Source organism: Rattus norvegicus, chromosome 12 (assembly GCF_036323735.1).
Source record: "Rattus norvegicus strain BN/NHsdMcwi chromosome 12, GRCr8, whole genome shotgun sequence".
NCBI classification, from domain to species: domain Eukaryota; kingdom Metazoa; phylum Chordata; class Mammalia; order Rodentia; family Muridae; genus Rattus; species Rattus norvegicus.
In genome coordinates this window covers 17,565,481-17,589,754 of record NC_086030.1, presented here as the reverse complement: position 1 = coordinate 17,589,754, position 24,274 = coordinate 17,565,481, and the positions used below count along the sequence as shown (strand labels likewise).

Here is a 24,274-nt window from a genome sequence, read left to right as displayed (position 1 = left end):
GTCTCCCTACTGTGACAAAACAAAACAAAACAAAATAGAGACAAACAAACAAACAACAACAACAAAAACTGTTGAAAGCAGCCTAAGGGAAGAAGTATTTATTCTGGTTCCCAGTTTGAGGCAGTCACTCAGGGCCTTGAAGGCATGGGGCAGGAGCTTCAAGCCTCTAGTCCTGTCATCATCCTGTCATACTACATACTACATGCTACATACTACATACTACATACTACATACTAGCCTGTCAGCAGGCTCCTCTCAGTCATTCACCATTCAAGGACCCAGCCCCTGGAATAGTGCCAGTCATACTTAGAGTGGGTCTCCACACACCAATTAACCCAATGTAGGTGACCCGCTGCAGGCATTCCCTGAGGTGTGACGCCAGGGTGATTCTAGAGTCTGTCAGGTTGGGAGTGAATGTTACCCATCACGCTGGGTTACCCAACTTGATCTAATATTTAAGTAGCGAGTGTCCTGTTCATACGTATTCACTGTCGGTGTGTATGAGATGCCCCTCCCCTTCGCCTTGTCCCACCCTTCCTTCCACACCTATATCTCTCCTTCCTCTTCCATAACCACCTCTCCACCACAGAGCCTCCTTTTAGCCTCTCTTGGACCCCTTTATGATTTCCTGTCTCCCATACAAAATACATGTGTATAAAAGTTAGGAGTTGTGATCTGAGCATGATAGAGAACATGTTGAAATGCTAACGGAAAAAAAACCTATTTTTTTAATTAATAAAAAAATTAATTTAAAGGTATTAGAAGAAAAAGGGCCCCTACTCACCAGAGGGCCCTTACTCTGAAAGTCTCCACCATGGCCCTGTCCAGCTCACACAGTAGGTGTCTGTGTGTCCAAGGAGATGTCCTACTGAGAGCTAGCCCCCTGTCTCTGTTGACACTTTCCATACCAGGGACCCCAAATCTTCAGGGATCCCATATTCCAGATGGGCTACACCCCGGCCCAAGGACTTGGGAGGCAAGAAGAATGGGGCTGAACCCATGCTCCAGTACCCCCAAAAGCAGATCCTGGGAAAGAGGCGGTGGGAAGGAGATGGGTGAATGAATGGAGGTGAAGGCCCAAAACACCACTTCTCTTTGAGGCATAACAACTCTACCCCTTTGTCTGGTCATGTGAAAGACAAAATAAAAAGTTTAGTCCTGCTTTCCAAGCATTCTGAGTATCCACAGACACTGTGCTTGGTAAGGGGGGACCCTGGTTTCAAGACAGGCAGTTTCATTTACTTCAAAGGAGAACTGTCAGTTTCCTAGTGGGCAAGAACCAGAAGGGAAGCCTGTCTCGGACAGCCGTTTTTGTCCACTGTCATGGTGTCACCCCTAATAATCCCAGCAGCTAAGTATACTTCTATCTGCCTCATGAGATCGGCTAGAGGAAAGACAAGAGTTAAACTGTGGAGATCTGGTGCCTCTCTGCTCAAGTGACTGGAGCCCAGAGCACAGCATGAGGGTGGGATGGGAGCTGCTGACATCGTGATACGTGCAGAACTACTTGTATTCCCGAGACCGTGAATTTAGCCCTTGGGGAGGAACACTGGACTGCAGACTGTGTCTTAACTGTCCTAGGATCTCCATGGCTGTGAAGAGACACTGTGACTGAAATATAAAGCAGCAGACCAGGTGTCATTTCACTGGGGCTGGCTTACGGTTTCAGAGACTTAGTCCATTGTCCTCATGGAGGGCAGTAAACAGACCTTCATGTACTGGAGACAGAGCTGAGATTCTACAGCTTGGTGCAAAGGCAGCAGAATAAGACTGTGTCACTGGGTGTGGCTTGAGTACACATGACCTCAAAGCCCCGCCTCCACAGTGATGCACTTCCTCCAACAAGACCGTGCCTCCTAATAGTGTTACACCCCAAGGGTCAAGCATTCAAACACAGGAGTCTGTGGGGACCACACCTATTCCAACCACCACCGTTACCCACAGCACAACACTTTCTGAAGGGCTTTGGCAGTGCAGGTAAAACTCACATGTGAACATCCACAGTTCTAGCTCATGCTAGATGATGTGACCATGCTCACAAGGCATTACAGAGCAGTGTATTAGTAGAGTTCAGTCCCTGTGCTGTGAGGTCTCCTTATTTCCTGCATCTTGGATACTGAGGAAACAGATGTCAATCTATCTCAAAACTGTGCCTTAATGTGACTTGTACAACATCTGGGTTTGGAAGGCAAGGCATACCTGTGCAAAGGGCCAGGGGACACTTCCCACAGTGTGGGTAAATTTCACCTCACCCACAGAGGCAGGGAGAGAGAACTTTCCAGAAGGCAAAGAGAAAGTAGCATTTATTAATTGTCCACTATGTGCCAAGACCCTTAGATGACTGATGGCGATTTAGTGTTCACAAATGGTCTTAGGGGCTCTGAGCTCCATTTTTACAGCTGAACCAAGTGAAACCCATAAAAATCAAATGACTCAGGGTTGGGGATTTAGCTCAGTGATAGAGCACTTGCCTAGCAAGTGCAAGGCCCTGGGTTCGGTCCCCAGCTCCGAAAAAAAGAAAAAGGAAAAAAAAAAATCAAACGACTCACCCTGGCTGGTAACATTGGAGCTACATTTAGATTCTGCTTGGCCAACCCCACAGGAGAGGCTCAGGTTGCCCTGGAGGAGTGAGGAAGCATGTAGGGGAGTTCAAAGGGCAGGCCTTTCTCTCCTTTATCAGGGAGTCCTTGAGGCAGGATTGACCCTGGCAGGATGGAGGCATGGGTTGGGACTGAGATGGGAGGGAGTGGGCATAGTGGGGTCAGCTATGATCAGAGGTGACATCAGCAGGAGTGGGCGGGGCCAGATGTGTTTGCACATAGGATGCTAGTTCCAGGGAACTAGAGCCAGCTACAGCCAGCGAAGCTGTAGGCCAGGACAGGGTCATGATCACCAGTCACCATCATGACAGTTCTCTTCTGAGTCGTAAGACTCCCTGCAGGTACTCAAGAAAGAGTGATCCGTGGTCCACTCCAGGGGAATCAGCATCCTCTATGGTCTCTGAGACATCTGTCACGTGTGTGGTGCACATACACACATTCAGGCTCTGACACATCTGTAACATGTGTGGTGCACATATACATACTCAGGCTCATACACATATACATAATAAAGACAATATAAATCTTTGAGCTGGAAAGATGGCTCAGTGATTAAAATCACTTACTTCACTTGCAGAGGACTGGGTTCAGATCCCAGCACCCACATCAGGTGACTCTCAACTGCCCATAACGCTAGTTCTTAGGGATCTGACATTCTCTTCTGGTTTCCATGGCACCTGCATGCACATACGTGCACACACAAACATTAAATACGTAGATAAATAAATATTCCTCCCCCTGCCCCTAGCAACTCCCAGAAGCTCCCCAGGATTGGGTGGTCAAGGCTGGAGAACATCAACCCCATCCAAGCTGGCATTTTGGCTACTTGACCTTGTGTACATTACCCCGGCTGCTGTGAGTTCCTGTGTGACAGCCATGCAGTGTCCCAGAGGCAGCATTTCACAGTGCTCCTCCCCACCCTCCAGCTCTCCCGTTCCTCCTGCGTCCTCGTTCACAGTGTTCTCCAGGCCGTAAGGGAGCCTATGGATGTATAGTTTAGGTCTAAATACTCAGTCTTTGATTTGTAGTACGTGACAAGTTATTCCCCCATCCCATGTTAAGTACTGCCCTCTGCCAAAAGAAGCTTCTTTCATCAAGGCTGAGAGAAGCCCAGGTCTGTGGGTTCAAACATAAATATTTAGGAGACATTTTGAAAGCATGACCACTGAGGAAAATGCAGCTATACGTTCTAGCCATACATGACCTCCTCAGCTATGGACTTTTGTCCAAGGGGCACAATTCTGTCTGGAAGGTCAGTATTACAGCATATGGCACGTACCCTCTTCTTCTACCTTCCCAAGAGGACTTGGAGCAGCGCTGTCACCATAATGTGTTCATTTCTTCAGCAAAGTATTATCGAACCTCTCAGTGCTTAAGGGGCAGGAATGCCTGAGGACGCCCTGGCCTCATCTTTAGGGATGGAGAATGATAGTGTGGCCATGATAAAGAAGCCACAGGAGGGCCACAGATGTGGCTCAGTTGGCCGGGTGCTTGTCTGGCATACACAACACTCTGGATACCATTCCAACACTACATAGAACCAGATGTGTTGATACATGCCTCCAATGCCAAGTCTTGAGGACACAGAAACAGGAGGATCAGGAGTTCAAGGTCATCTTCAGGTGCATAGTAAGTTTATAGCCGGCCTTAGCTACAGACTCAAAGCAAAATGGGAGGGAGGGAGGGAGGGAGGGGGGAGGGAGGGAGGGAGGGGAAAGGGAGGGACGGAGGGATGGAGGGAGAGAGGGAGGGAGGAAGGAAGGAAGGAAGGAAGAAAGAAAGAAAGAAAGAAAGAAAGAAAGAAAAAAAAAGAAAGAAAGAAAGAGAGAGGACCAAAGGGCATCCAGGATTGTTATTGTTATGTGATGGACACTTACTTTAGCTTTTTAAGATAATATCTAAGAAATAATATTAATTAATAATTATCCTGATGATTGCTCTGTGTGTGGGGGGAGGGGGTATATGTGCACATGAAGTCATACACAGGTTACATGAGGAGAACATGTGTTTTGCTCTATCCCCATCTTATTCCGTTGAGACAAGGTCTCTTACTGAACCTGGAGATAGTCTGGCAGGTAGTAAGCCTGCCTCTCCTTCCCCCAGCACTGGGGTCTCACACACAGCCACGCCCACCCATGTGGTATTAGGGATTTGAACTCAGATCCTACTCATGCTTGCATAGTAAGCCCTTTTATACACCAAGCCATCTCCCCAGCCCTCTATCAGCTGTTTTAAATAAGTGCTTACTACAGAGCCTCTCAAGTGCCTCCTCTGATTTAATTCTCAGGACAGCCTTCTGATGTCTGTCTATTAGCTACCCAGATGTCTCAGTTAGAGTTTCAGTGCCGTGGAGGTACAACGTGACCATGGCAATTCTTATAAAGAAAACATGTAATTGGGACTGACTTACAGGTTCAGAGGCTCAGTCCATTATCATGTTGGCAGGAACATGGCAGCCTCCAGGCAGGCAGGGCTCTGGAGAAGGAGCTGAGAGTCCTGCATCTGAATCAGCAAACAGCAAGGAGAGCTTGTGAGCCACTGCCCTGGCTTGAGCATCTGAGACCTCAAAACCTGGCCCCAGTGACACACTTCCTTCCGCAAGGCCACGCCTACTTCAACAAGGCCACACCTCCTAATAGTGCCAAGCATTCAAACACATGAATCTATGGGGGCCAAACCTATTTAAACCACCACACCAGATGAGGAAGTGTCTGCACAGTGCCCCATCCAGGCATGGTTGGGTGAGAGACTGGAAGGTATGTCAGAGTCCACATGTTTAAGAGTCCCATGCTGCCTTCAGGGAAGCAACTCGACACTCAAATGAGGGGTCTCAGTTAGTGCACGAGGCTGGCATTTATCACTGAAATTAGACACAGTAGCTTCTGGAAAGCTGGGAACAGGTGGGTGTGCTTTGTTTGAGCTAAACAAATGCTGTCCCCAGAAACCACAGCAAAGACCATTCAAGTTAGCAGGCCTTTGGAGGCCTCTCTGTTAAGCTGAGTTAAGCCAACTAAGGCCAGAGTCTCCTGGTTGCTGCTGGTGAAGCCAGGCCTATAGGGGTCTAAGAATTGGCAAGGCCAGACCATTCCAGGGACTCTGAGTGGAACTTTAGGGAAATGCTGTAATCTAATGTATTCAGAGGCAAGGGACCACAAACATACTCTGATCATGGCAGCCTCAAAAACAAAGCTCTCACCTCAAGGGATAGAAGTATTCCGAAGTCAAATATGAGTGAACATAGTCTGGGGACACAGATCCAGACTACTTTAAATACCATGTTCCAATGTGGTCACAAGTCCATGAACTTTTATTACCATACCATTAACACAAAGGAAGCCTTAAGTCAAGGCAATTTAAAATGCATTGTTGGAAACCGCAGGTAGGTGGTTACAGAGAGTGGAGGAGGTCTCTGCTCTAGCTTCAGATGCTTTCTGAGGACAGTCTTAGTCTTTGGGTGGGTGTGGAAGCCAGAGGTCCATCTGTACCTTCTGAAAGAATTTGGCTAAACGTCACCTGAATATATGTTCGCACCCAGAGGTGGGCACTGAGGGCTGTTTAGGGGACTAATGGGAGTCCAAGGTAACTTCCTCCCAACGTGTGACATTCTAGAAGTTCTAATCAATCAAGCAGCCTTGTAGAATGACCTTTTCTTCTTTCTTTACTTCTTTCTCTTGCCTTCCCCACCCCAGAACTTTAATCCACATTTTTTTTTTCTGGGATTGCTCATAGGTTTTCAAAGAACATAACCTGTCTTTGAAGCCAGCATTTCCTTCCTGCCTCATGATCCTGCCTGGGAATTTTGTCCCTAGTACAAGCTGGGCAGTGTATGCTCACCCTGGTGTAGCATGGGCTCAGCATGTGAAAGGGAGAAGGACTCTGAGGCATGTCTGGTTGGGGTAGAGCAGAGACATCAGGAATCCAAGGAGGGTGATGGGCCAGGACAGAGCCCTGACAGGAACACTAGGGAGGAGTGAGGGGCAAGCTTTGCTCTGGATACATTAGAGCTAAAAGACAGATCTTTCAGCTCCTCCCTTGAGCCCAACCCCTGCTCTATCCCTCCATCCTTGGCCTACGTAAGCAATAATGTACTGTGTAGCATCTTATTAAAGAGATATTGAATGTCCTCTGGACAAAATTGTCTCCCTGATCTCCCTCAGTGAAACTGGCTCTCCCAGGGCACCATGGCAGTCTAGTGGGCCCTGAAAGGATCTAGTACCTGTATCCACTGAGTGGTTCTGTCCATCCTGGTTGCAGGGTGACCCAACTGAGCAGTTTCTGGGACAGAGGAAACATCTGTCTGCCTCTCCATGATTCCTTAGTCGTTGCACAGACAGACCGACAGACACACTACAGTTACTGATTTCTTTCCATTGCAGGCTGAGGCCTTTCACCTCCTACAAGCTGCGCCTGAAGGCCACCAACGACATTGGGGACAGTGACTTCAGTGCAGAAACAGAGGCTGTGACCACACTGCAAGATGGTGAGCAAAAGCCAGCCCAGCGCAACTACTCCCCACTGCTGTGCTAAGGCCCCAGGGCAACTTCCTCCCAGAAAAAGAACCTGCTCCTGTTTTGAGCAGAGTGGAGGGGTCACCAGGGAGGGTGACAAGCAGGGGAAGTCCATTAGTAACTGACAGCCTGGGGTGTTCCTATACACCCCATGGTCATAAATCAAGGCCCCCCGGAGAGCTTCCAGATGGAATGGAACTTGCTTTGATTGGCTTCCAAAACCCCCGTCCATTAGAAATTGAATAATTAATGGAGGTCGTTAAAAATAAATGTCAGCGGGTAGCTGGGTCCAAGCAGTTTCAGATCCCCCCCAAAGCACCAGGTGGCTTCTTCACCCCCTTCTGACCTCACAGGCACTGGGCCTGAAGATACATTGTCATCAGCGACCTGGTCCTGGGTGTGGGAAGGGAGTGCGGGTGAGCCTGGGAGAGCACTCCATCAGACACAGCAATAACTTGACAAGGCAGATGGGAGATGGATACAGTGTAACTCCCAGATCAGCCTCAAAGCCCAGGCACTTAGTGCAGCCACCAGGGCTTTGTGGTAACTCCCAGAAAGCTCTGTCTTTTCCATTTAACGCTCCAGTGCAATGGTTTCCAAATGGGCCAGGTCCCAGCTGCCTGGTCTGTGACCTCACATCATGTGTCTTTGCGCCCTCCTCTAACCCCTACACCCTTCAGAACCTGGAAATTTAACTTGCACCACACAAAGTTTCAGGATACTTCAGGGACTAGCTCAGGGTGGAGATGAGCCATTGTAGCTTCCCAGCCGTACTCAAAAGGTTTGATGCAAAGACAAAATAAAAACAAACAAAAACAGCTCTCACCTCAACAGGAATGGGAGCTATTTTACTTGGGAGTCAAATTTGAGTGACCATGGTTGAGGGGAACATGGATTCAGGTTGCCTCAAATATCATGTTCCAGCATGATAACAATTCCTTACAGTTTTTATAGTGGCAGAACAAAGGGAATTTTAAACAAGAACGCTTTTGAATTTATGGGTGGAACAAATTGGTGGGAACACCGGATAGCTAGGTTGCAGTAAGATCCACTTTAGACCTCAGACTTACCCAGTGACATTTTTAGCCTTTGAGTTAGAGAAGCTGGGATCTGTAAATCAAAAGGATTTATGTATCAGTCACAATGCTATTAGATTGCACACAGTGGTGGGATATTTAGGGACTAAGATAGCCAAAGATAATTCGACTCCCCGACCTGTAACATTCCAACTCTCTAGGGTCATAGAAGTTGTAGTGGTGTAGGTCCAGCTTTTTTTTCTTCCTGAGAACTTCCGTTAGCACAGAGAATTTTGCTGCAAACCCAGCATCCATGCTGTGGTGGAGTCCACTAGGTCTGGTGCCTGATGAAAGAGACCCTAGGCTTCCCCGAATCCCTGGAGACATGAATCCTGTGAGTTGATGAGATCCTACTCACAGCTGTAGGGGCCAAGAAACAGCAAAGCTCCGGAGAGAAGCTGTACCCTGAACAGGAAGCTGGGTGGGCGGCCCAAGGCGCCTGGCAGAGGAAGTGGGAAACAAAGCAGGCACAAACCCCCTTCATTCACTGCTGAGAGAAAGGCTAACAATAAACTCATCTAAAACGGAGGCTTTGCTGACTGGAGAGATAGCCCAGTGGGTATCCTATTTGTTGCTCAAGCATGAGGACCTGGCTTCAAATCCCAGCATCCATGCAAAAGCAACATTTATAACCCCGGCTGGGGGGATGGATATGGGGGTGCCAGGGCTCAGACAGACAGACAGTTTAGCCAAACTGGGGAAACTGTGGGTTCAGCAATAGACCTTCAAACTCTAGAGCAGCAAAGAGATATCCACCCTTAACTTCCAGCCTCCACACGCTCCCCTGAGGACCAGCATAGGGCATAAACACGTACACACACATGCACAGAGCCTGCACACACGGACATAGGAGAGGGGAGGGGGTGGAACAAGGGTAGAGAGTGGGCATCAAAGGAAACCTGAAAAAAACACATTCATTTTTATCTTGCATCAGACACAATGGAGAGAATATTTGCAACAGTGCACTAATTCTTAGGAGAAAGAAACCCAGACACCCAGCAGGCTGCTTTCATTGTTGGGTTATCTCTAACAAACAGGGAGCAGGGGATCCTGACAGGCTCCCAGCAACCTCAAGGAATAGGCCATTTCTGAAAAGCTATTCAAGGACCTCTCCAGGCTCCCCAGGCCCCTTCTCAAGCCTTTGATATTCAAATGGAGCTTTTGAGGCCCCTATCTCATCATCTTCCTTGTCTGAGACTTGCAATTTCCCTTTGTGGGTGGATTTGCATTGTGTTTGTGGCCCTTTGTCTCCCTCTGTCAGGTGGAGATTGACTGGCAAGACCAACTCAACCACTGCTGGAAGAGGGAGGGGCCTCTGACGACACTAAGTAGCTTTTTCTTTTTAACTGTGTTAGGAATGGGACCCAAGGCCTTGCAGGTGTTCACCCCACCCCCACCCCCAGCCCCTCACTGGGGGATTCTGGGCAGGGGCTCTCCCACTGAGCCACACCCCAGCCCCTCACTGGGGGATTCTAGGCAGGTGCTCTACCACTGAGCCACACCCCAGCCCCTCACTGAGGGATTCTAGGCAGGGGCTCTACCACTGAGCCACGCCCCCAACCCTTCACTGGGGGATTCTAGGCAGGTGCTCTACCACTGAGCCATACCCCAGCCCCTCCCTGGGGGATTCTAGGCAGGGGCTCTCCCACTGAGCCACACCCCAGCCCCTCACTGGGGGATTCTAGGCAGGTGCTCTACCACTGAGCCACACCCCAGCCCCTCACTGAGGGATTCTAGGCAGGGGCTCTACCACTGAGCCATACCCCCAGTCCCTCACTGGGGGATTCTAGGCAGGGGCTCTACCACTGAGCCACACCCCAGCCCCTCACTGAGGGATTCTGGGCAGGGGCTCTACCACTGAGCCACACCCCAGCCCCTCACTGGGGGATTCTAGGCAGGGGCTCTACCACTGAGCCATACCCCCAGTCCCTCACTGTGAGATTCTAGGCACTTATTCTGTAACTGAGCCATGCCCCTAGCCATTGTTGGTTTTGTTTTTATCTTTGTTTTGTTTGACATAGGGCTTCAGTTATGACACACACTGGTCTTGAGTTTACTGTCCCTCTGCCTGTGCCTCCCAAGTCCCTAGGATCTCAGGATGGTGGTCCCTGATCCCCATTTTGTTTGTTGGCTGATCGGTTGGTTTTTTTGAGACAGGTTTTTCAAGGACTGTGTAATAGTCCTGCTATCCTGAAATTCATTTTATAGACTAAGCTAACCTTGAACTCACAGAGATCCACCTGCCTCTGCTTCCTGAGTGCTGAGATTAAAGGTGTGCACTACCACTGCCTGATCCACATTTCTTATTAGCCTGATATTTATCAACTGCACAGGGTTCTTGGGATAGATTAAGGTCCACATTGGCCACAGACCAGTAAGAGGTCTAGAGCAGTGGTTCTCAACCTTCCTAATACTACAACCCTTTGGTAGAGTTCCTCATGTCGTGGTGACCCCCAACCATAACATTATTTTCATTGCTATTTCATAACTGTAATTTTGCTACTGGTGTGAATCCTAATGTGAATATCTGTGTTTTCTGATGGTCTTAGGCAGCCCCTGTAAAGAATCATTCAACCCCCAAAGAAGCCACTACCCATAGGTTGAGAACCACTGGCCTAGAGGGTGACACTGGGGTGGTCTGGAGGACTCAGAGGAGAATCAGCCAGGGACAAATCTGAGATGTGAAGTAGACAGAGCCTGGTACACATGTGGGGTGAAGGAACGTGCCCAACCCTGCCTAGCTCCATAAGCACTTATTGAACTGGCTCTTGTGGGCAGGCACTTGGGCACAGCAGAGGAGACATAGAAGGTCAGCTTGGTAGATAAGCCAGGACTACGTGATCTAGAGAGGGCAGAAAGGAAGCACAAGAGGGGTCTTGGGCAGGAGCTCCCAGAATACTGTGGGTGCCCTGAGGGGCCCATGGGGGATCCCACCTCACCTAAATGCCCCCAGCACAGTGAAGGGAGTAGAGCCATGTGGGAGCTACATTAGACTGACAAATGACAGCCAAAGAGAGGAAGACCACTCCCACACCGAAGGGCATCTGAAGCCCTCCATAGCCATTCTAACCCTGCTTTCTTCTGTCTGCTGCCCTGTAGTTCCAGGAGAGCCACCAGGATCTGTCTCAGCCACACCGCACACCACGTCCTCAGTTCTGATCCAGTGGCAGGTAAGAGCCAGGGGCACTCAGTTATTTCTGAAGCATGCTTTGGCCTCCAGTTCAACCAAGACAACCGTAGAGTTCACACACAAGCCACACATATTCCACTATGTAACTGCCTGTCTGAGTTAGACAGAACCCCCAACTGAGGAATGACTGCAAGAGAGGGCTGGCCGGCCCAGGGTTGGAGCTCCCCAAGGTCCAGCACTGAAGAAATAAGTATTCAGATCTCTAGGGCTACAGGCTGCCCTCTGACCAGTGGGCTTGCAGAGCACAGGGATGGGAGGAGGGGAGAGGCAGAGCTTCTGGCCAGTGAGGGAGACTCCAGATGCCAGAACCTGAGGCTGTCCTGCTAAAGTGCAAAAGGCCCTAAGGGTCTGAGGGAGAACCGATACTGTGGGCCATGCTCAGAGAGCCACAGGAAGGCTTGATTAGCCCAAGGTTGGCCACTGTGTGCTGGGGATAAAGAGGGTGGACCAAGTGGATGTGAGAGTCTTCCTTAAGGATGATAGTGATGTCAGGGGAAATGGCAGGTCCCAGCCTGAATGCAGAGCTGAAGACACTTCAGTGATGCTGTGCTGAGCAGGTCAGACTTTCAGTACCGTTACAATAACCTGAGGTGGGAAAAAACACAGAAAAGGGAAGTCTTATGGGAGTGTCTCCATTTCAGTGAATTATAGGTCATCCTAGAAACTTGTTCTAAAAATTATTTATATGACTCAGTGAAGAGGGAACCTGCTGGGTGGCAGAGGATCATCTCTGAGGGCTTCAGACCCAGGCTAGGATACCAGTAAAGGCCTGGTACCAAGTTAAGCAAGGGGAAGAAGGGGTGGATGGGAAAGGAGTAGCAGCAATAGCGGGAGGCAGCTGGTCACATTGTAACCACAGTCAAGAAGCAGAGGCAGATGGATGTCCTGCTCAGCTCACTGTCTCCGTGATCAATCCAGGACCCCAGCACACGGATACTACTCACCATTAGGGACCAAATTCCTGCCTCGGATAACCTAAGCTCGAAACTTCTTCACAGACATGCCCAGAGCTGTCTCCTCTGTGATCCCAGATCCTGTCGGGTTGGCAGCCAGTAGTAACTCTCAGAGGTTATGACACCTCCACTGAGGCGCAAAAGCAGGCTCAACCTAATGGAATCCAATGCTGTCGCCTTCAGGAGCAGAGAGCAGGACTCTAGCAGCAAAGGTCCCTGCTGGGACTATTACAGCTCTCCTCACTGACGATCACTACTCAGTGACAGGTGCCTTCCAAAGCAACAAAAATATATTTCCAAATGTTTCCTGGTGACACTGCCAGCTCACTCCTGTGCCCCCAGCCTTCCGTGGGTTCACCAGAACATGGGGGACAGGACAGGAGAAAAGAGAATCAGTCAGGGCTCCTCCCATCTGCCCCAATATATCTAGGAGCCAAATAGCAGATGGCCTTGACCTCAGCCTGCTAGGGGTCACTGTGACCCTACTGAAGCCTCTCTGGACAGCAGGTGCCCTGGATGCTCGTCTCTGACCTTCCACATCCCTACAGGCCTGCTGCCACCCTGACTGGGCATCAGGGGCTGTGATGGGAGGCCAGAAACAGTCCAAACAGAAGTTCAAAGTCCTGGGTGCTGCTGTGCCTCTCACCCTCCACAAGCATGCATACCAGGAGAAGGGGAGAAAGGCCTCTTCTGTTTGTTGTTGTTTTGGTTTTGGTTTTGTTTTGTTTTGTTTTTTTGTTTTTGTTTTTTTGTTTTGTTTTGTTTTGTTTTTGTTTTTTGTTTTTTTTTTGTTTTTGTTTTGGTCAATTGCTGCTGGGATGGGAACATATAGCTCCCCCACTGGCACCTGCACAGCAGCCCAAGGAGGGGCTGGGGATTTAGCTCAGTGGTAGAGCGCTTACCTAGGAAGCGCAAGGCCCTGGGTTCGGTCCCCAGCTCCGAAAAAAAAGAACCAAAAAAAAAAAAAAAAAAAAGAAACAGCAGCCCAAGGAGGTCCCTTTACTCTTTTAGGGATCTTGACTCAAATGAAACCAGCACCTTGGCAAACGTCTAGAAAAGAATTTCAGGACCAGCCAGTGAGACGCAGAATTGGAATCTATTAAAAGGAGAAAGAAAGGCAAGACACACCTCAGAGCGAGCACAGCTTCCCAGAGAGGAGTCCTGGTTCAGTCTTCACAGTGACTATATTTTGGGAGATTCTGGAATTCTGTTGCTTAGAGAATTTCTAAGAGGCCATCTCTTCCCCAACCTTAGTTCCCCTTCTTTGATAACTGAGATCTAAGAGGACTCCAGAGATGCCTTAGGTCGGGCTGTAATCAAATAGAGTGAAACAGAGCCACTAAGACTGTGCGAGGGAGTTAGGACTTGGTGGAGGTTTTTTCTTGTTATTTTGTTTTGTTTAGGGGCATTTTGTTTTTATTTGTGTATTTACTGTCAGTGGAGTTTCTAGCGAGATTCCTGGAATACTGCAGGTTACATCTGAGGGGAGATGTCTTAGGCAAATTAGGAGATTTGCCTTAGGCAACTGTTCCTTGGGTCTGAATTGATTCTCTGCCAGTGAAAGGCTTCAACCAGACTCTGGGGTGAAAAGCTCGTTTTCTTCTCATGCCCATAATTCTCTGTGCCTTTCTGACTGCTTCCACTCCTACTGTGCCAGATTCTACTAGAAAATTAGCTTTTTATTTGTAGCCGTGGCAGCTGGCCTGACAACAGTGAGATGTGCATCTTTTCCAGAGAGGCAGAGAGAGCTCCGGGCAGGGTGCATCTTCCCCTCTGAATGAAGTTGCTGTGGCTATAAGCTGCTGCCAGTCCCAGGCCACAGCAGCACAGGTGTCAAGCCTCCGCCGTGACCGCTGGACAGCTCCGTGAAGTGGCACAGAGCTGTACCAAAGGAACTTGGCATATGTGCTCATCAGCTGTGCCCTCCAGTGTCCAATAGAACAAACAGATTTCAAAAAGCCCAGAACAAGAGGTGGTCAGTCCGATGTACAGTAGAAGTAAATGCCTGTCAACCAGCAGGCAATTCAAACACAATTAAAATTATGAGTAATTTAGGAAATTGGAGACTGGAACGAAGAAAGAGAAGCTGGGTTTAAATATAGATTCTCGTTTCCCATGAAGCATCTCACCTGTAACTTTTTGTTTTTTTAGCAATTTGATTTTAAAAAAAAAAAATACAAACATGGGCTGTAATTTGAAGGCTGCGGGGCCTGCGTCAATGCCTTCCCTGCTGCGAGCTGTTGGGCTTCAGGTTTCGTAGGGAACCGATCAAACTTTGCCTTTAGTAGCGTCTAACTCTGCTCACGTCCAAGGATGTGAATGTGTGTCCCAAGTGGGGGTGGTGTCAGATTTGCAGTGAGCACTGCTTGTCCCAGGACAGGAGGCTTTCAAACCGATGACAGCATTAACCGTTCCCATGAGCCATTCTGTGCACCAATCCCACATAACTACCCTGAAGCCACCCTGATACCTCAAGGGGGTTGCTTGGTTATTCCTCGCTGTGACAAAGCACCTTAGAAGAAGCTAAGATAATTGAGGGAAGGCTTGTTCCGACTCACAGCTCTAGGGCGCAGTGAATCATGGTGGGGATGGCATGACAGCAGGAACGTGGACACCTGCTTGCACTGCACACACTGTGGGGAAACAGAAACGAATGCTGGTGCTCTTCTTTATAGTGAGGACAACAGCCTTGGGACAGTTCAACCCACCTCAGCACACTCTAGAAACTTCCTCACAGACATGGCCAGATGCTTATTGACAAAGGTCTTTTGTGATCACAATGGTGGCCAAGACAAAGGCTATGGGGTTTGAGGCATGTGCCGCTGAGATCCCAGGTTTGAGTTCCTTTTCTCTCCTCCTGCATTCCCATGCACAGAAACATGAGGAAGCAAGGGAGAGAGGCTTCTAGCTGTGCCTGAGGGATAAAACACACTTGACAAGGTGGCTAGACCTTCTCCAGGGGGGACAAGGTAGAGAGAAGGCCCAGCCTGGACAAAGACTCAACTGGAAAGTTTCTGGCTGTCATGATGTAAATATGTTATGTTACCCCAAAGTCTAATGTGTTGAATGTCTGCTTCAGAACACAAGTTGCCAGCTTTGGGGCTTCTGGGAGATGGTTGGATGAGTGATCTGACTAATCTGTTGATGGGTCCGGAACTCAAAGACACTGTTGGAATGTGGTAGAGCCCTTGAAAGAAGGGGTCTGGGTATAAGAAGTGGTTAACTAGGAGCATGCCGTGCATATGTGTGCATGTGTGTGTGTGCATGTGCATGTACATGTATGTATGCATATGTGTGCGTGCGCACGTGCATGTGTGTATGTGTGTGTGCGTGCACGCACATGTATGTGTGTGCATGTGTGTGCATATGCATGTGTGTGCACATGTGTGTGCGTGCATGTGTGCATTGTGTGTGTGCGCGTGTGTGTGTGTGTGCGCGTGTATGTGTGTGCATGCATGTACATGTATGTGTGTGCATGTGTGTGCATATGCATGTGTGTGTGTGCATGTGATGTGTGCATGCATGTGTGCATGCATACACATACATACATACACATGCATGTGCACACTCAAAAGTGTCTGCTTGTGTATTCCTGTGCATGCCTGTGCACATTGAGAGGCCAGAGGTGGGCATTAGGTGTTTTCTTCTACTGCTCTTAATGGCACTCATTTATTTAGAGTCCCTGGCTGAACTTGGAGCTTGCAGCTGTAGCAGCTAGCGGCCAACCCCAGTGATTCTCCTGACTGTCCTCCCTGCCCGAGCACTGGGGTTACAGGTGCATACGGTCACTCCTGGATTTTACATCAGTGCCAGAGATCCGAACTCGGGTCCTCGTGATTCTACAGCAGTCATGATGCTATGGAGCATGCCCCAACCCGGGGCGGCCATTTGAAGGCTGCCCTGCCTCTTCCTATTGATCTCCCTCAGCTCCCTGTCCACTGTGAGGTGACCATGTGCTCCCCCCTGCCACATTCTGCTGCCTTCACCACAGGCCAAGTGACCCATGGGCCAAAACAACCCCTTCCTCCTTCCAAGTCGTTCTCACAGGTGTTCATCACAGGGACAGACAGAGTCTGATGAACACTTTAATGCTGTGTTTGAAATGAAGGCAATCTGGGTTCCTGTGAGCCTCTAAACACTTAGCCTGCACGGCTTTCTAAGATATGGCGGTCACAGGAATGTAAGCCTAGACTCGGGGACCTCAGAAGTCCTTCTGGATTCAGATTTATATCCTCATGCTCTCCTAAGATCCTGAATCCTAGGTCCCTGTCATACCATGAGGAGAGCCTAGCTCTGTAGCCCAACCCCCACCTAAACAAAGAGTAAGCACTGAGTAGAAGCCAGCAGCAATGGGACCCAGCCCAGCCCTGTCAGGCAGTTTTCTTAGTTACTTTTCTAACTGCTAGGAGATATCTGGTGAAAGCAACTTAAGGGATCACTTCATGGTGAGTCCTTCGTGGTGGGGAAGCCTGGGTAGCAGGAGCCTGAAATAGCCTGTACCATTTCTAATACAGTCAGGAGGCAGAAGATAATGAATGCCTCTGCTTAGCCCTCTTTCTCCACTAATGCAATCCAGGCTCACACCCAGGGGATGTTGCCACCCACAGTGGGCAGGTCTTCTCACCTCAATTAACCTGATCAAGATACCCCCCACAGACACACCCAGAAGTCCATCTCCCTGGTAGTTCCAGACCCCTTCCAGTTGGCAGTTGAGATTAACTAACACAGAGGCTACTCATTTCAACACGAGTACCCCTTCCTCTCAGTTCTGCTAACCCCTTCTGGGTCTTTCCCAGGTCATCAGTCTCCTGTGTAGTGGGTGATGACTCCCTGCATTTGAACAGGGACTTTGGAAAAGCCGTCCTAGACTCTGAGTCTGCAACTGGGCTTTGGATAGGGTGTGGGCAGAAGAAAGCATTAGAAAGGCTTCCTTGTCTCTCTGAGTTTCTGTCCATACAGATGGCCCGTCTAGGGTGCAATGACATGTTGATGGGGTCTCCCCACTCTCTAGCATGCTCAATTCGACTCTATGAGCATTGGCCGAGCGCCCGCAGCAACCATGGTATGTCTCAGGTGCTGTAGGGATGTGGAACTGAGCACAAGGTGACAGAGTCTTTCACCCTGGGACAGGTGCTGGACTAAGAACTTCAGGCTAAGGGCTTGGAAAGACCGAATCTGGTTCCAAACTCCTTCCAGAGAGGCTATAAGGCATATCTTCAGTGTTGAAGCAGATGAGGAGGCCACAGTACCAGGATTTAAATCTAGAACCTGAATTGCTCATCCTTTTGGACCCATGAGTTCTGGAGAACTACCATGCAGGCACTTAGGCTTCTAAGGCTGTCCATCTGACTTTCACCATGATACCAAACCACAAGAACAAAAAGAAAACTAAACCCAATGTAGTGCTCCACACAAGCTGTCCCTGATTCTCTGTAGACTCACCAGGCCTTGACTGAGTGATGTCCCTGCCTCACAGGAACTGCCCATGGGCAGGTCTGGACTGGCTGCAGCCTCTGGGGAATCGGTTGTCTGTGCCTATGTCAGTCACTATCCTGAACTGTAACAAAACATCTGAGAGAATTAATGTAGAAAGAAAAAAGGTTGTTCATTCCACTGAGTTTGGCAGGTGCCAATCCAAAGTCGGGGACTTGTTGGTTAGAGCCTCTGTTGAGAAATGCATAACATTCCCCTCCTAGCTAGGAAGTAAAGAGGAAGATACTGGGGTCCCTCAGTCCCCTTCAAGGGCACAACATCTCACTAGGCCCTGCCTCCTGTCCTAGTTAGCATTAACAGCCGGGAGCCACTGAAAAGAGTCTTAATTGGTTGTCTCTTTCAAGGCCGGTCTGTGGGCACATCTGTGAGGACTGCCTTGATTGGTAATTGGTGTAAGAGCAGTCAGCCTGTTCAGGCAGCTTCTTTTCCAGGGCAGGAGGTCTTGGGCTGTGTAAGAAAGCTGAGCTCAAGCTAGAAAGCAAGGCAACAGACAGCATTTCTGTTTCTGCTCCAAGTCCCTGCTAAAGTTCCTGCCCTGACTTCCCCGAGTGATGGGCTATGACCTGGAGGTCTAAACTAAAAGTATTCTTTCTCCTCCTTGAGTTGCTTTTGATCAGAGTCTTGTGTCACAGCAATGGGACAGGAACTGAGGCTGGATAGAGGCCTTGAGCACACACCCTGGGGGATACTAACCCAGACAGCAGACTTGCTAGGAAGGCATAAATTGACTCTAGGGGCTTCCGAAGCCACCTAGCAAATGTGACCCCACCTAGTGCTGGTCATTATTGTCCCCTGAGTGAAGGGGCTTGACCTCCCTTTGCATCCTCTGACGTGACTAGAAGCATCTCCGCCTTTCATGCTTCCTCTCGTCACATTGCACACTCAAAGGCTGGGGGTGCGGGATGGGCTGCCGACAGCTGCACAACCCCATCAAGGGCATCCTGTTTGGTCGATATTTTGGGTGAATAGAATCCAGTCCTGACCACTTCCCCACCGTTCGTCCCTAGCCCATGCATCTTCTGCCGTATTGGCCGGGCTCTAGCCATCCTCCCTCTGACAGGCAGGCTTTGAAGGTGACCCTTGAGGGGAGACTGCTGGGCTGGCACTTACAGGACCCAGCATCAAGCTTTAGATGTGCCCACTCACCCTCCCTTCTTGCCGATTTCAGTCAGCCCAGATCCCAGAAACGGGAGCACATGCCATCTCATCTGCCTAGACAGAGTCCTGCCATCTGCACCTCCCCCAGCGTGAGTGAAGACAGTGCCAGAACCTTCCGCAGGGCCACGTGGTGCTATCTGAGCTGCAAGAGCAGGCTCCTGCTGTAGCCATCAGAGTCACTGTACAGGGACACGAATCTCCCTGCTTCTTGGTCAGGGACCTAGGAAAGGAGGACAAAGCTGCCCCAGGGTTTTGGAAATCCCTGCTGCCCCTTGCTTGGCAAAGGGCTTCTTATCCATGCATTGCCACAGACTGGGGCCTGGAAACACAAATGGCCATTCAGTGAACAAGTTCCCTGACTTAGTCTGTGGGTCATTCTGGATTTCTACCATAGGGAGAACATCACAAGAGCTAGACACATTCTGGCCTGGGACCTGGAGGCGGCAGTTTTCAGCCAGGCTGCCCACCCTAGGCAGATCACTGTCTATACCATGGGATGTATCATGGAGGACTCTTCCCTCCTTCAGAGGCAGCTAGCCTACAGCCAGTGAGAAACCCTGCTTCAAAAACAACAGGGTAGGGGTTGGGGATTTAGCTCAGTGGTAGAGCACTTGCCTAGCAAGCGCAAGGCCCTGGGCTCGGTCCCCAGCTCCGAAAAAAAGAAAGAAAGAAAGAAAGAAAGAAAGAAAGAAAGAAAGAAAGAAAGAAAGAAAGGAAGGAAGACAGACAGACAACAGGGTAGACTCCTGAAGAACAGCCAAGGTTGTCTCCTGTCTTCCATGTGTATACACACACATACAGCATCTACATGTATACGAACAGCACATGAGCATGTACACACATACATACGTGTATACATGTGTGTCCATGTGTGTAAATAAGCCTCAGTTACAATGCACTAGCATTGAGTTTAGGGAGATCAATTTTGACAATGGTGCTTCATAATCAAATCTTGCTGGGTATCTTATATTTTTGTTGCCTAAACCAGACTACCCTAAGAGGAGATAAACAGGAACCAAATAAACTCATCTGACACCCCAGTCCATGGACTGGGGTTTGTTGCTCTGACCTAGTTGTCTAGGGACTAAGGAAGGCAGGTATGGAGCCAGCAAGGTGCCCCCGGATGCTGCCAGCACTACTCAGAAAGGGTCAGAGGGGAAAGGAGGAGTCTTATGAACTGCCCAGCTACACTGAGATCCAGCTTCCCACTGTCTGGGACCAAAGCTGAGGCAGGGGCATTCCCCTCTGTGGTTTCATGGCATATGGCAGAAGTTCTGGGATATGACACAACTCTGGCTGGTGTCGGGAGTCTGCTCACACTCTGACAGCAGGCATGGAGATCCTGCAAGCCTCCCCGGCTGCGCATCTTCACCCGTTGGCCATCTGTGCTGCACGCACATTTGAGGCACAGAGAGAAAGGTGGCTGGGAGCTGCTGGGCAGTCTGCACAGCATTCCTGGGGTCCCTAGTATGATTATAAATTCCATTTCCAGCAGCATCTTCAGCTCCACACACATGCTGTGCTCCCAGCCCATAAGTGTATATTCATGTTTGTCGGCCATGTCACTGACATGTCTTCCTGGCTTCCCAGACCTCTCAACTTGTGGTTTAGAGGGTAGAGCATTTGACCAAGGAGCAAGTACTACTTGCCCGGGGCCTGTGAAGGCCACTGTAGACCCTCTGGTCTTTGGGTCTGTGTCATAGAGACTTGACAGCAGGGTTTCCCCGAATGGCCGTCAAACACGCTTCACGGTCATCAATTGGTTCTGGAGGCTAGAAGTCCAAGGCCAGGTGGCAACAGGACACTGTTCCTCCAGGGAAGGCACACCTCTAACACCTCCCAGTGTCTTGTGGTTGACGATGGCCATTTGTGCCCCTTAGCTTATAAACATGCCACTTGAGTCTCCCTCTCCATGTTGCGGGGCATTCTATGTGTCCACAAGTCCAGATGTCCCCCACCTATGGAGACACCAGCTATTGGATTAAGGACCTCCCCAAACCAATGTGACTTCCTGTTAGCTAATTCTATCTGGAAGGGGGAAAAAAGAGGCCTGAATAAGGGTGCTGTTTGAGGATGTTTCTCCAGTGCCCTTGCTGTTTCTAGGCTCACTCAGTGCAGAGAAGCTCCCTCCTCATCTGTGCCTACACCTTGCTCTCCTGCCTCACCTCAAGGAGTTGAGCTGGACATAGGATTAGAACTCGTGTCTTCTTGTATCAGCCAGGGTTCTCTAAAAGAACAGAACAAAAAATGAATATTATTAGAGTGGCTTACGGGCTGGGGTCTGTGTAGTCCCACAATGCCCGTCTCCTGATAAAAAAAGGCCAAGTATCTGGGTGTTGTTCAGTCCACAAGGCTGGATGTCTCAGCAGCTCTAATCTGTTGGCTGGAGTCCCAGCAGATTCCTAGAGAACTGCTGGTCTTCAGTGTATGCTGGAATCCCAAAGAAGCCCATTCTATCGCCAGTGAAGGAGTGCCTCAGCAGCCGGATAGATGAACTTGCCAACAAGAGTGAGGGCAAGCAGGCAAAACGCAAAAGCATCTTTCTTACATGTCCTTTTATGTGGGGACGCCACTAGACGCTGTGTCCAAGATTTTGGATGGGTCTTTTCACCTGATATGATGCAATCAAGAAAATCCCTCAGGGGCTGGGGATTTAGCTCAGTGGTAGAGCGCTTACCTAGGAAGCGCAAGGCCCTGGGTTCGGTCCCCAGCTCCGAAAAAAAGAACCAAAAAAAAAAAAAAAAAAAAAAAAAAAAAAAAGCGCAAGGCCCTGGTTCGGTCCCCAGCTCCGAAAAAAAAAAAAAAAAAAAAGAAAGAAAAAGAAAATCCCTCATAGACACACCCAGGTGCTTGGATTTAAGTTGATTCCAGACATAGTCAAGTTGGCAATTTAGATTAGCAGCTCTCGGAGCACATACAAGGTCTGAGCAGGTCTCCACAGCTGTCTCTGAGCCTGGAATGGTCCATATTTTCCCTCTAGTGTGTGTGTGTGTGTGTGTGTGTGTGTGTGTGTGTGTGTGTGTGTGTGTGTGTGTGTGTGTGTGTGTGTGTGTGTGTGCGCGCGCGCGCGCACACACATACACAGAAGCCAGAGAACTACCTCAGGTGTACCTTAGTAGATGTTTACAATGATTTTGGATACCAGGTCTCTCACTGGCCTGTAGCTCACCAAGTAGTCTAAACAAACCCCAGGGAATCCTCCAGTCTCCCTTCTCCCCAGTTCAGAACTATAAGCAGGCACCACCCTGCCCAGCTGTTTACCTTGGGGTTCAGGGAATTGAACTCAAGTATTAGTGCTTGCACGGTGAGCGCTTTGCCAACTTATACATCTCACCAGCTCTCCTCCTTTGTTTTTAACAATCAAGGACTGTTAGCTTGGGGCCTGCATAATGGCTCAGCAGATAAAGGTGCTCGTAGCCAAGCCTGACAATCTATATTTGAACCCTAGCACCTACATGGTAGGAGGAAAAATATCAACTGGAAATTGTCCTTCAACGTCCACATTCATGCCATGGCCCACATGTGTGCATGCACGCACACACAAATTCCTGTTTATACATATACACACAAAAAATAATCATCATAATAACATAAATGGAAAAATGATTCAGAAAAAGAACCATGGGCTCGAAATAGTGACTCTTTGTGGTGGGCTAATAATATCAGGGTAGAGGTTACCGACTTAGGCATACTGATTCTGGAAACATCCCCGAATGGCTGAGTGTACAATGTCTCTGCAAATGTCTTTGCAGCCTCCCCGGGATGAGAGCTTGAATGGCCTTCTGCAAGGCTACAGGATCTACTACCGTGAGCTGGAGTCCGAGACAGGCCTGAGCCCTGAACCCAAGACACTCAAGAGCCCCTCTGCCTTACGTGCTGAACTCACGGGTGAGCAGTGCTCCTCTGTCCTGGGGGATGTTCACAAGAGAGCTTCGCATGTCTGTCTGCTCCATGGAAGGCATGCTGGGAGGTGCTAGGAAGGAGCGAGGGGAAGGCCCAGTGAGGGAGCAGGCACAGCGTATGCTGGGGATGAGGCTAGTGAGGTGCAGGTGAAGGAGGTAGACTCGGAAGCTGGGTCGAAGGAGGTGCCAGCTTTCCAGGAGCACACTGTGTGGAGACTGGCCTAACATGAAGGCCACACCCATCTAATCCATCTGTGGGCACCTCCTGATCTCTGCTGGGCCTGCCCCCACCACCACAGCCATTCTTGACTCTGTTAAAAGTCAACTACCAAGGAGGCAGCTTAATACCCTGCCTTCCCATCCCATCTCCAGAAGGAGATTGTCCCTAAATTGTGTCATAGAAAATTCACAAGTTTCCCCCAGGGCTGGTGGCATTGCACCTCTAATCCCAGCACACAGGAGGCAGAGGCATGTGGATCTCTGTGATGAGGGACTGACAGGGTCAGGGAAAACTTGGGCAGCACTTCCTGAAGGTCACCTCCATCAGGCCAGGAAGATGTCTGATGTTGGCTCACCCAGCATGCAACAGGCTTCCTCTCTACCCCATCTTTTCCACCAGAGGCCCATGTTCCAGCTACACATAAACGTGTCCCTGGTGGACTCTCAGGTATACACACACACCTGGTCCCAGAACACAGACTAGAGTCCCACAGGTTGCAAGCATCAGGCAGTGGATAGACCTGTATCCCAAAAAGGCCTGGAGGAAAGGAAAAAAAAAACCTATCTGCATCTTTACTCGTGCCCACCCCCCAACTGTTGCCAGTGCTCTTATAATTGTTTTCCTCTATCAGAGGGCCACCTCCCTACTACTACAAGACTGATGTGTCTTGATGTGTTATGAAGAAGTATGGTAACTGCCAGCAGCTAGTGAGAAGCCCATAGTCTCTACAGTGCCCAGGGAACTGTGGGAGACACTACAGCATCCATCTATCTTGCAGCGTGCCTCATGTCTATCCCGCACATGGCTTGCAGGGATAATGTCCCTTCGCACTAACTACCTTCTTTACCCCTTGTAGCTCAAAGCAGCTTCAAGACCGTGAACAGCAGCTCCACATTAACGACCTATGAATTAACACGTAAGTGCAAAGCCCCTCGGGCCCCTATGACTGTGTGCAGTGATTCATCGCTGCCCATCCATCTCTCAGAGGTCCAAGCAAAACCAGCCTGGATTCGTGGCTCTAATTGCTCGAGCTCCCCCTCTTGATGGCCACAGCTCAGCATGTCCACACATGGGGGAAACTTAGAGGCAGAGGCTGGTGGGGTTCCAGTAGTGCTGTCTAGCACCCCATCTGACTGGGATGGAAGAGAAAGTCAGACAGGGCAAAATAGCTCCT

At 49.5% G+C, this 24,274-nt stretch overlaps 1 protein-coding gene across 4 annotated transcripts in view; it reads left to right on the top strand.

Moving 5' to 3' along the window:
- Window positions 1-24,274, top strand: part of Sdk1 (sidekick cell adhesion molecule 1) — a 986,485-nt gene that overhangs the window by 888,160 nt on the left and 74,051 nt on the right. For all 4 annotated transcript variants that reach the window (XM_063271861.1, XM_039089863.2, XM_039089864.2 and 1 more), the window contains 4 exons: window positions 6,977-7,080; window positions 11,284-11,354; window positions 22,731-22,866; window positions 23,957-24,016. In XM_063271861.1, coding sequence (XP_063127931.1) covers window positions 6,977-7,080; window positions 11,284-11,354; window positions 22,731-22,866; window positions 23,957-24,016 — 371 coding nt within the window. The remainder of the gene's footprint in view (window positions 1-6,976; window positions 7,081-11,283; window positions 11,355-22,730; window positions 22,867-23,956; window positions 24,017-24,274) is intronic.